The 12,597-nt window shown below is 36.9% G+C and overlaps 1 protein-coding gene across 1 annotated transcript in view; it reads left to right on the plus strand.

Annotated features, from left to right (window-relative positions):
* Positions 1–6,683: 6,683 nt before the first annotated feature.
* slc6a1b (solute carrier family 6 member 1b) overlaps positions 6,684–12,597 on the plus strand; it is a 16,681-nt gene continuing 10,767 nt past the window's right edge. The window contains exons 1-7 of the mRNA XM_024269302.2: positions 6,684–7,191; positions 8,236–8,670; positions 8,966–9,097; positions 9,318–9,418; positions 9,830–9,939; positions 10,253–10,385; positions 10,796–10,930. Coding sequence (XP_024125070.1) covers positions 8,424–8,670; positions 8,966–9,097; positions 9,318–9,418; positions 9,830–9,939; positions 10,253–10,385; positions 10,796–10,930 — 858 coding nt within the window. The 5' untranslated portion in view covers positions 6,684–7,191; positions 8,236–8,423. The remainder of the gene's footprint in view (positions 7,192–8,235; positions 8,671–8,965; positions 9,098–9,317; positions 9,419–9,829; positions 9,940–10,252; positions 10,386–10,795; positions 10,931–12,597) is intronic.

Raw genomic sequence — 12,597 nt, forward strand, 5'->3', positions numbered from 1 at the left:
ATGTCATGAAAAACTGACAGATAATACATCACTCCTTGCTTGTCTCCACATAGCTTTACTGGCTTGACACCTCTGCACGTGGTTGTCCTGTGACAGGTTTGTGTCCATATCTGATTCTAAAAAAAAAACAACTGCATGACGCCTTTAACAGGAAGGAGAAGTAGGCTCAAAGCCTTCTAGAACTGATGTCGGGTCACATTGCAGGATTCTGTAGAGGTTTAATGTGGAGAGTATCATCTGATTTGTTGATCTGTAACTTGTGTCTGCATGTTTGTGTGTAACTTTTGATTTTTGTGTGCATAATTCTTGTTTTGTAACTCATACGATGTATTTTGTGCATAACCTTGTGTACTTGCAATTGTGTATTCACATGCATAAAAATTACGAAATAAGAAACAAGTCAATTTACACATGCACAACTTAAAATTATAACAACTTGAAACTAAGCACACACACAAATCTCTACAAAGTATCACTTCTTATGCACACACAAAATCACATTAACGCACAAATCAGGATTTAGACCCTTTTGAAGATTTGTGTGTAAGTAATGCATTTGAGCTATTTGTCCAAATTTCCCCAAAAATAAGACTAACAAATCTGAAAAAAGAATATTAGATGATGAGGGCTACACAGTTTTAAATAGATAAGACGTCAAATATAAAGCACTATTTACTTTACTGTCAAATCCTTTTCTTCCCTTTCATTTGGTCCAACAAAGTGTCTTAAGATGTTACCACACAGACTGATTTACACTTCTTGGCTAAAACAAATTTTCTTTGCATTCCCCCTGCAAACTCCCTCAGCTACTTCTAAATTCTTCACTAGGTATGAGAGAAGTGAGGGAGGCCGGGAAGGAGGCCAATATTTGTTTTACTTTGTTGCTGTGTTTTCACCCTCTCTTTTCCAGAAATGCACCCGGGGTTTCTTTTGTGCATCGCCCAGCAACAGAAACATCACTTTGTCTCCATCTTTTCAGTGAAAGCGGAAACGTCGCGTCGAGGCTCTTCTGGAGAGGCCCAGCAGCACCCTACCTGACTGTCTTACCAATTAAGAGGCAAAACGCATCCTAACGGCTCGCAGTGGTGTGCATAACAGGTCCTGACAAGGGGTCCTTCCCTCTGGACCACCTGAAAAATGTGGGAAAAAAAGAGACGAGAGTATTAAAAGACATTTAAAGGCTGCTGAGGAGTCTGTTCAGCTGAACACCCTGAATCTAACAGAAACCAATCACAACTACAGATTTTTCTATGGCAATAATACATTAAGTTAATAAAAAAAAAATGAATGAATGACATTTGGAGTTACAAGAAATCCATGTTTTTTCCAGGTTCAAAGTGTTTTCTACTGAAACACTAAAGCAGAACTTGCAAAAGGAAAAATGTGACAAAACTAGTTTGTATTTCATTCTTACTCTTTTACTGTTGGTTTTAACATGGATCCTTGGTTTTTCTTTTGTTTTAAAGTCCCCCATGACTTCTTTTTTATTTTAAAATTATGTTTCCACTAGTGTTTTAATTATGAAGTTTTTAACCAAAATCCCGCAACGTAAATGTGTTAAAAAAGCCATTTTTCATGTTGACCTGAAGCCTCTGTTTCCAAAATCTCTTCTGAGGGGGCGTGGCTTTTGGTGCTAAGCTGAGCAGCCCCGCCCTTGATCTTGTCGGATTATTTCATAAAAACTCAAAAAACAAGATTTTCATCAGAGTGGACTTTAAATGTCACAGGTGCACGGTGGCCCTGAAGTGCAAATCACAACAACAAATCTCGCAATGCAGCAACAAATTAAAGATCACAACAACAAAAACAAATAATAATTAAACACTACATTTTAGAAATTAAAACAACATTTCAGAACCCAAAATGCAGTACGGAAAGAAATTAATTTAAAAAGTGTAAATGTCAGAAAAGAAAAGAAATTTCCAGAAATCAAAATTAAATGTGAAAAAATTAAGCAAAATTAGAAACCAAAGAAAGGTTAAATCCCTGATTTGATGAAAACAATTATGTTTTTCAAATACATTTTTAACCCATAAGAACCCAAATAGACGTCAGTGTAACAGAAATATCTGAAATGTCAACTTGGTTTGTGGTTTTCTTCTCATAACTTTATTTTTAAACAAAATTGGGTCTTTATAGGTTAATGTCCACCTGCTAAAAAAAAAGTTTTATAATTAGTAGCATTTTCAGTATCACTTTATATAAAAAAATTGGTTGAAATGGTGGACAAACACCACCATCTTTCAGTGACATCCCATAGTCCCTCCTTTTGTGCTTTTGCATTGAATGATTTGTTGGTGTGATTTGTCCTTCAGGGCCACCGTAGTGATTCCTGGAAAAATGAATAAAATATATTTTGTCCCATTTATTTTTTTTTTATCAATAGAAATGTAAAAGAGGCTATTTAGCTCATCCGAAAGCGGAAAGCACAATAATGATAGCCGCTTAATCTCGCTCCTTGACTTCAATTAGCATCATTATCGAATTAACATAAACTAGAGATGCTAAAAGCTAATGCTAATTATAGAAGCTAATAGATCACATGCTAGGTCATCTACTTTACACATTAAAGTGCAGTTTGAGTGAGTGATCAACTTTATATTTCAAAAAGTTGATATTTTAAATTCCACGACCACTGCTAGTTTTGACAGCCATAATTTCATAGTGTTGGGTACATCACTCACCTCTTACATTATAGATTTCTTAAAAATGTTCTATAAAACTGAAATGTTAATTTACCAAGTGACAATTATAACACTATTGTTGACACCTGCATGTTCAGTTAGCTTTTCTATTTTGGTTAAAAATCTTTGAAAAATACCCCTTTAGTGCTGCAATGATTTAATCCACAAAAGTTAAATTTAAACTACTTAATAATCAAGATTTTTTTCTTACTATTCTCAGCTCCATGTGAGCAATTTAATTTGTTTTATTAAAACAAACAAAAAAGATTTTATTTGACAGCTTTAGCATGAGATTCTATTCAGTGCTGGTATATATGTTCTAGATTGTGTATGTTTTAGGCCATTTTTTTTACTAGTAAGTGCAGTTTTGATGTAAATGTATGAGAAAAATTATCTCATCATACTCCAGGAAATACTCAAAAGATTGCAATTATCTCAAATGTGAATTTTACTGTACAATTTCAGCGCCATCATCTGCATTTCCCATTTTTATTTCCCCCCATGAACGATAAGCTGCTGAGCAGCTTCAGAGTATCTCTTTTGTCCCTCGTGCGCTTGCAGTTAAAGCGACATGAGGCCAGCTGTCTGCCTGTGTGTTTGCCTGTACGCTCCTCTCTATTACTACCACCTCCTTCTGTAATTACAAGCTTCAGTGCACACAGGCTCACCGTCAGGTGGGGCCAGCACCGCGAACACAACACCAGGTCCCTCTTCAGCCGTGGCGCTATGAATCCCCTCTGCTTGAAAGCTGCAGGCAAATGGGGAGCTTTTTTTTTTTTTTTTTTTGCACATAAGAGGTGCCACAGCCTGCAGGCCAATCAGCCAGTTGGGATTGGAAACTCTAAATTTTGTTTTATATCATTAGAAGGTTAGCTCACCCCTCATTGGTTCACCATCTGGGTATTCTTTTGTTGGAAACCCTTCAGCATGGAGAATAAAATAAAAACACAAGCCGCGGATGGAGATATCATATAAATTTACCAGATGTGTTCAGAGGCACCGGAATAAAAGGAAAGTGGCTTAAACACTGGTTTGAAAGTGAGTTAGGGACAACATAATTAGGCTTATGAAAAGATAAAACCCCCAAATAAATATCCTTCTTTGTTCTATCGATGTTCGAGTAAGAATAGAAATTGAAAATTTGCTAAAATTACAATATAAGGTTTAGGACAAACCTTAATAATTTTGTAATGCCCTTTTAAACACCCTCTTCAATAAAAATTACATTTTTAATGTGTTCTTGTGGCTTTTTTCTCATGATGGGGAACATATTTATTAGGGCTGGTTGATAAAATGATTTAAACTGAACAGATCTATAATTGATTCAAAAAACAAAGATCAATTTAGCACATAAAGCTAAAGTCTGCTAGCTTGATGCTAACATTTAATGGAATTTTCCATAGGACGGCTAATGCTAACGCTCGTTCAGCCTAAACATACATTGCTGACTAAATCAACATCTTTATTTACTCACAGACATGAATTTTCTAAACTCTTTAAAGGAAATATTTTTAAAAGTAATTATTTGTGGTCTAAAGCAGTGTTTTTTGCTCATTCTTTGCTTATTCTTCTGGAAAAAAGTGTACTGCTACAGCGCAATCGCCACCTTGTGGCCAAGCTGAAATGCCCTCCAGGAGAGGAAGAACAATGTTTATCTGCTTGTAGACAAATAGATCCATCTCTTTTTTTATTAACAAATTCAACATTACATGTCACACTAAAAATGACAAAACAAATGGTGTTGTACAATCTTACAAGCAACATACAGTAATAAAGTCTGAGTAGCCAATAAGAGAATAAAACATTTATCAAATAATAAAAAAATTACAAATAGCATAAAATAAACTTAATTGTTATGTATTAAAACAACCCAAAATTATAAATAAATAAAAAGGAAAAATCACTAGATTGAATAAAATCATAAATTATCCAAAAGTTTCATAACATTTTTATTTTCTAGTTTTTGAAAGGATTGACAAAGAAGATTTAAATCGTTTCTGAAAATTTTAAGTTGGGGCTTATTTAGAAAAAACATTTATGAATGAAAATGTCCCTAAAATAGTAAGATTGTTAAACAAAAACTGTATTATTGTGTCTTTATTAATACAACCAAATTCAATATTATTATAGGTACATAAAGAAATGTAGTTTTTTTTAATCCATTCATATAAATCCTTCCAAAAAATGTTAACGGAGTTACAATTATCATACAATCAAAAGGCGTCTTTGAGTTTCAAAATCATTTTGACATAAGAGGCATAAATTATCTTGTTTATGGAATCTTAAACTGTAATTTTTTTCTCATGGATATATGTCATTGATTGTTTTAAAATGGATTCCTTTCATTTTGGGATGCACGTCTTTATTTTCCACATCTGAGCTGCTATCTGGCTCAGAGCTGTCCGGCTGGAGAGCTCCAATATTTCTTGCCAGTTTTGTTGCACCAGTAATGTTACGTTGGGGTTGTGAGAGGCTGTGAGCTAGCGGGAGAGAGTCTAAACAAACGGATGATGGGAAACAAGAGCAGACTTACTCCATGCCAACGTTCTTGCCCAAAACTAAGAGGTGAATTTGTCGCTCTGCGGGAACTACGTCCTGAAAATGATTGTTCTGTTTTTTTGTTTATTTTTGGCTAAAAATGAAATAATCATAATTAAAAGACTGCAGGGAGCGTATGGCAGAGCACACATATGTCATGGTCACTGGTTTTTGGTTGTTCCGTGTTTTATTTGTTCACTTCCTGTTTTTTTTTAGGAACACTTCCTGTTCCAGAAAGTCCAGGGATTTTGTTTTCCTTTGACAGGCCTGTTTAAAATAAAGTTTTCTTTTAATTTTGTGTTTTTGTTTAGGATTGGATGTTTATCGGGAGAGATATTTTTGTTTTATGTTGAATTTCTTAAAAGTAACATGCATATGAATGTTTGTTTCTCACATGTGTTTAATTTTTGATTAGTAATTGGGTTGGTTTGGTGAAGGGGTGGGGCTAACCAACCATAAAAGAGGACCTCCTTTCAAAATGGACGCCTCCTTTTTGATGTATGGTTTGATGGTGCAGCACTCTGTCTTGCTTTCCTTTCATACTTCTTTCCTAACTTATGTATATTTCATACATTTTTGCAAGAAAACAACATATTAAGAAGAGAACCATGACTATTTGTGTGGACAGTGGTTTGTTCATCTGATACAGCACATTCACAACACATCGAGGACTTAAACCAAGCCACACTGCAGTAGTGCAAATGCAAAGCATATGAAATTGTAAAGAAAAATTGCAACCTAAAGCTCATTCAATTTAATTCCTTTTTGGAAAAATATTACACCAACAAAAATTTTTAAAGTTCAGCCCCAAAATCTGCCACAGATGCCACTTAGTTGGACTTAAGAAGAGTAAAAAAATAAATAAAAATCCTCAAAGAATCCCATTATTTTCTCCTTTTCCCTCAATTTTAAAGCACCTAAAGTTCAAAAGTGTTGAGTTAACTCCTTGCCTCAAACTTTAACTCCTACTAACTTTGAACCATGACAAAGTCTAATCTCCCACTGAGACCTTAACACTTTATCTCAGTGTGGGAGTTAAAGTCGGCATAAAGACTGCTCATTTGGGATGTTCCACAAGGGTATTTCATTTTGGAAGACAGCAGCCTAAGAAGATTATAAGCACAGTTTTCAATTTATCTCAAACACCCTGACTCCTTTTATTGGCTGGAAACCTCTTATCTTGTTTTGCCAGCAGCAACAGCAGCTCGGGGCATCTTTCTGCTGCATCCACATGCTTTGGACAGCCTGCAACTGATGCAGCATTATTTTTGATCAAAGGGTCACCCCTTTTGCAGAATAGTGTAAATAATCTAAAATGTAATTGCAAAGGGAGTTTGGACTGTCACTTAAGCGTGAGTCTGGGTTATTAATAGCTAAACATAGTAAACTTTACAGTGGAGATGACTTGAGGGCAAAAAGGAATTGTGTAACGAACTGACAGACCATACTATGCATCAACTGGCCACGGAGTGAGTCATGACAGAAGGAAGAGGGTGGGACAGAGAGAAAAGTTGCTGATTTGGAAAAAAAAGCGGTGTGAGTAAGGATATAAAACCTTGAGACAAGAGGATGAACCTCTCTCCAATCCACTGGCATCTCAGTGGTGGAAATGCTGGAGTTGGGGAGGGTCGACTTTGAGGTGACATTGGGGCTATGTAGATGAGAGTGAGGAGCCTGAGCTCCATGATACGTCCCCGCTCACTCTAAATCAGAAGGCAGCAGCTCCTTCCCCGGTCTTCTCTCCCCTCCTTTCTTTCAGCACCACTCCTTTAAGGACAGCACCTCGCTCTCAAAGACGCATTTGACCACCATTCTCTCCTCCTCTGGACTTCACTTTTCTGCTCAAGTGCCATCGGATGCAAAGTTTTGCTGGTTTTATTTCTATTCTGCGCAACTAAAAGGAAGTAACTTTTTTCCGAATTGGATATTTAAATCGGGGAAACAATCTGTCCAAGACGCCGAATTTGTTGTAAGTATTTGGTAAATGATTGATTTTATACTAGGATATATTAGTTTTTTAAATACAATAAATGAGGAATAACTCAAAAATGTTCTGTGATAGTTTTTGGTGAAAGGGTAGCGTGCGTAGACAAGTCTCAGGATGATTTACGATCCGTCCCTTCTCCAATCACAGAGACACTGATCGTTGAAGACGCACGAAGCCAATGTCTGTTTTATTTATTAAAGCAACATTTCAACATTTTTGGGGCAAATTTTAGTTTTGAATAAGCATTTATGCTCCTGCGTCGCCTCCGACTGCGCTTTTACGCACCAATAAACCAAAAGCGCACGAAGCGCGCATAGGTTTTTACTATACATCACATGAAAAGACGTTTATTTTGAATATCAAAAATAATAAAAATGTAAATTTTATGGTAAAAAGAAAAAAAATGCATATGGCACACATGTATTAAAATATAAAATCAGCGCAATTGATCTAAAAAAAAGTATATATTTAAAGATTAAAAAAAAAAAAAACTTCAATCCATGCAGACAACATGACAATAATGGTTAAAGCTGTAAATCCAGAGCGTTATTAGGCTCTCCAGGTGATTCATTAGGCGTTAAGTTCTGCGCCTGACTCCTAAATGTGTTTAATTGCTCGGCTCTTGTATCGAAGCAGTGGGAAGTGGGCCACTGAATTTAGAACACGATGAATCAAGGACAAGAGAAGGCTTTAAATTTCCGTAAGCGTGGATTCACTTCAGGCCGTTTAAAGTGTCTCTTAGTGCACGAGGAGTCTGTATTTCATCCTGTGTGTTTTTCTATTCACTTAAAGCCAGATAATTTATTTTTTGCTCAGATTCCATGCCTTTTGTTTATATATTTTAACTTATGTGTGGGAAACTGTGGATATTTAAGTAATCTTAAGGAATAAAGACAGATTTTCATATTTAAAAATCAAACTAATCAAGTATTGGGGGGGAAATGAACATGTTGATTTTGCATTCATTGTTTTCTGAAAACTTCCCAGATTTTTTTGTTTTAAACGTGTGTAAAATTCCTCTTTCAGGCTCCCGGGATCGTCGCTTTGGTGCCCCGACTCCAATTCCTGATCCATTGCATAACTCCGATCATCCCTTTCCTCTCGACTATTTCTGCGGACCCTCGGCACAGGACGGAGAAGCCGCTGCCCGTCAGGACCGGTGCTGAAGCTCTCATCTCTCTGCTGGTCAGGACTAACCGAAACGCACCGTGAGCATGGCTACCAACGGGACCAAAGCCTCGGATGGGCACGTCTTAACGGAGACAGTGACTGATGCGCCCAGCACCACGCCAAATGACAAACCCAAAACCTTGGTGGTGAAGGTACAGAAGACGAAAAAGGAAATACCTGAGAGAGAAACATGGGCTGGAAAATTTGACTTTCTACTCTCTTGTGTCGGATACGCAATCGGACTGGGAAATGTCTGGAGATTTCCTTACTTGTGTGGAAAAAACGGCGGAGGTAATCAGGATTTTTTTTTGGGGGGGTGGCACTTTTCAGGGTTATCTGCACACGAAATGGAATGAGAGCTCTTAACATCTAAAGATGACATTTCTTCCCCGGAGGGTTTGAATTTAAATCGGTTTTATGTCTAGGCATCTCCCCCCCACACACCATATCCGTGCGTAATTGCGCACAAGAAAATAACGGTCCCCTGGTCTGTGGCGCAGTCTGAAATCTACCAAATAACATGGGATTATATTGAATAATAATGTTATTTACTTTTACATACTTTTGCTTTTCACTTCTCATTTAGGGGCCTTCTTGATTCCATACTTTTTGACGCTCATATTTGCTGGCATGCCCCTGTTCTTTCTCGAGACGGCTCTTGGTCAGTACACCTCAATTGGAGGTCTTGGAGTGTGGAAGTTGGCGCCGTTGTTCAAAGGTAAATATTTTATTATTTTTATGATTATTGTAGTCAATTTTATATACGAAAACCTTCATTTCTTGTGATGTAACAAGCTGTCTTGTAGTCAGGTAGACATAGAAATAGGCGACAGTGGAAAAGTGGCTAAATATAGGATTTGACAAAAAAACACAAAACTAGTTAAAAGTTTGTTTATTTAAAGATCAAATATCACATTTGTATTATCTGGTTGTTTCAGGTGTGGGTCTGGCTGCTGCTGTCTTGTCTTTTTGGCTAAATATCTATTATATTGTGATCATTGCCTGGGCTATTTACTATCTGTACAACTCCTTCACTACTGTGAGTATTTTAAACACATATACAAACATTTCTTTAAAAAAAAAAAAAACATTTTTAAAGATTTCCTTTTGTGCATCTTAGTCATTTTCGGTGGTTGTATGTGAGGCGCTTTGCCAGCTTACTTTGCTTCAGGCCGCACAATTCCTAATAGAGTATGACTTTTATTACTTCCTTTCCCACATAATTAGAACCTTATAGAAGGTATTGATAAATGTATTCTCCGATAAAGCATTCAGTCTTCTGAGAAAAGCATGAAATCCACTGTCCCGAATTAGCATTGTGGTCTTGGCTGCTTGACAACCGCAGAGAATGGGACCCCGGCGGTGGGAGAGTGGTCCGAGTAAAAAGGACTGTCCCTGTGTGAGTGTGTGAAAGTGTGTGTTTATGTGGTTTTTTCTCTTTCAATTTCAGGAGCTGCCGTGGAAAACTTGTGGCAATTCCTGGAACACAGATCGCTGCTACACCAACTACAGCATTGCAGACACTGCTAACCTCACCAGTGCTGTGGTGGAGTTCTGGGAGTAAGCTGGTCCTCTGAGTCTCTCTGAATCACAGCGATAGCGCTGTAATGTGAACACATTAAAGCTGACAAGGTCATTTACTTGTGTGTGAACGTAGGAGGGTCAAATCAGGTGACCCAGTTTGTTACAACAATTAGAATCTAACGATTGAAAGTATAAACCACACAACTTTAAAAAAGTTGAATGGCACATCCACTTTGATCAAATATTTATTTATATGTGCATCTATGTGTGACGCAAATCTGAAATGAAGTGAGATGGTGAATCATTTCTTGTGCATGTGTGGTAACACGACTTCACTCCCTTCTTGCAGACGTAACATGCACCAGCTGACCGATGGTCTGGAAAAGCCTGGGGAGGTTAGAGTCCCGCTGGCTATCACCCTCGCTATTGCATGGGTGCTCGTCTATTTCTGCATCTGGAAGGGGGTCAGCTGGACTGGCAAAGTGAGTCTGCAAACACCACAAATGCATTCAAATTATAAGCTGAAGATGGATTATATTTGTGTCGCCCCCATATTTACCAAATGTAGGGTGTTGCATTACTTTTGGATAAAGATGACCTAGCTTTGCTTCCTGTGTCACTAAGTAGCTGATGTTTAGTTGTGGGTGAGCCCACCTTTTTTCTTAAACAGAGGATTATCTACTGACTAAAGTGTGAACCTTGTTAGCACAGGTGTCAAACTGGTTCAGATAAGGATCATACTTACTGTATATGATTACCCTCAACTCCCCCACCAAGTTCAGTTAATCTTGCTTCTGTTCTTTATATATTGTAACCAAATGTTACCGCAAAATCCCAAAAAATGAAATGTTTTCCAATTCAACCGTTGACAACACCTTTTCGTCCATCACAGGTGGTGTATTTCTCAGCTACATACCCGTACTTCATGCTGTTCATACTGTTTTGCCGCGGCATCTCTCTACCTGGTGCCTTTGATGGAATTCTCTTCTACATCACTCCAAACTTTGAAAAACTGAAGCAGTCTGAGGTAAGCTCTCTATTGTGTTGTATTCAGAGGCGCACACAGACGATGCCTCTCGAGTTCTGCATTGTTGGTGTCTGCAGAGTGGAGCCAAAGCAGGAATGGGTTTCAGCCGGAGGCTTGGTGTTGGGGTTGTGAGAATGTAATGATATCATTGTAGAGCTCTTCCCAACGAGGCATCCGGTTGTTTTTGATGTTTTTGTCATGTGCTATCAGGGTTTTTACAGCACCTTTTCAGATAAAACCACAGTCAGTGAAGTGGTTGGGTGAAGAGAAGAAAAGAACTGTGCTTGCTGTCAGTTTGGCGACATTAAAAAGCATTATTGTGTGAATGCTGTGTCAGCATTCACACAATAATGCTTTAAACAGGCTTTAAAAACACTTTAAGTATGGAGCTAAATTAGGGCCAATATTATTTGAAACCCAAATAAAAGAAATTGAAAAAAATATTGGTGTTTGTCCCCCAAAAAAATCATAAATGTCAGAAACGCTTTGCTATTCTAAAATAAACTTAATTATTTTAGACTTCAAATGTTCAATTTTTTAGGTTTCAAAACTCAAAATTTCAGTTTCAAAACTTTTGGCCACATTGTGGCACATTATAAACAGTTATAAACTGACTGTAATTATCCAAATTCCCAGAGTCAGTGAATGCACCGGAACTGATGTAACCACCCTCATCGATTTTGATTGGTCCTTTGTGTTAGACCCGCCCCAACGCGCCCCAACCGGGCCCAAACTCTTGAAACTGACATTTTGAGATTTGAAAACGAAAAAAAATAGCTTAAAGTGAAAAAAGAGTTAAAACTAGGGGGGGGGTTGCAAAATTGAAATTTTGAGTTATGAAACGTAAAAAATTGAACATTTGAAGCTGAAAATAATTGAGTTTATTTTCAAATAGCAAAACGTTTTAGACATTTTAATTTTTTCTTGGCCAAGCAGTAATATTTTTTTCCATTCTGTTTTATTTGGGTTTCAAATAATATTGGCCCAAATTTAGCTCCATATTTAGCAGTTTCTGCAATCTTGGTATCAAAACGTTCAGCTTGTTAAGGACATGGGTGCTTGTACTTTTGGTATTCGTATATTTTACGGTTTTTAAGATTTTACATAATTGATACAATTTTTCAGCCCATGTTAAGTCAATAGCAAATTTTTCTAATTCTTGGTGCGCTTTGCAGTTTATGCAATTTCGGTCTCAAACATGTTCAACACGTTCAGAACATTCACGTTTGTACTTTTGCAATTCACATATTTTTCGCAATTGAAGGTTTTACGCAATTTTCTCGCAAAATTCTTTAAATTCTTTGTGTACTTTAAAATCTATACAATATTGGTATCAAAATGTTAAGCACTTTCGGTGCATAAATGCTACTGATGTTTTTAAGGCTAATTTTGAGCTTAGCTAATATCTTAGCAATTTTACTGATTTGATATTTACTGAGGTTTTTCTTTCTTTTTTTAGCCATCTTTGAGTTAAGCTAATATTATTGCAACATGCTAAAGTTTTTGACTAATTTAGCATCTACTCAAGTTTTTAAGGGTTTTTTTTGGGGTGTTTTTTTTGGCTATTCTTGAGCTTAGCTAATATTTTAGCAATGTATTGACGTTTTTTCACTAATTTGGCAATTACTGAGGTTTTTTTGCCATTTTTGAGTTAAGCTAATATTATT

The sequence above is a fragment of the Oryzias melastigma genome, linkage group LG5 (assembly GCF_002922805.2).
Source record: "Oryzias melastigma strain HK-1 linkage group LG5, ASM292280v2, whole genome shotgun sequence".
Lineage (NCBI taxonomy): Eukaryota > Metazoa > Chordata > Actinopteri > Beloniformes > Adrianichthyidae > Oryzias > Oryzias melastigma.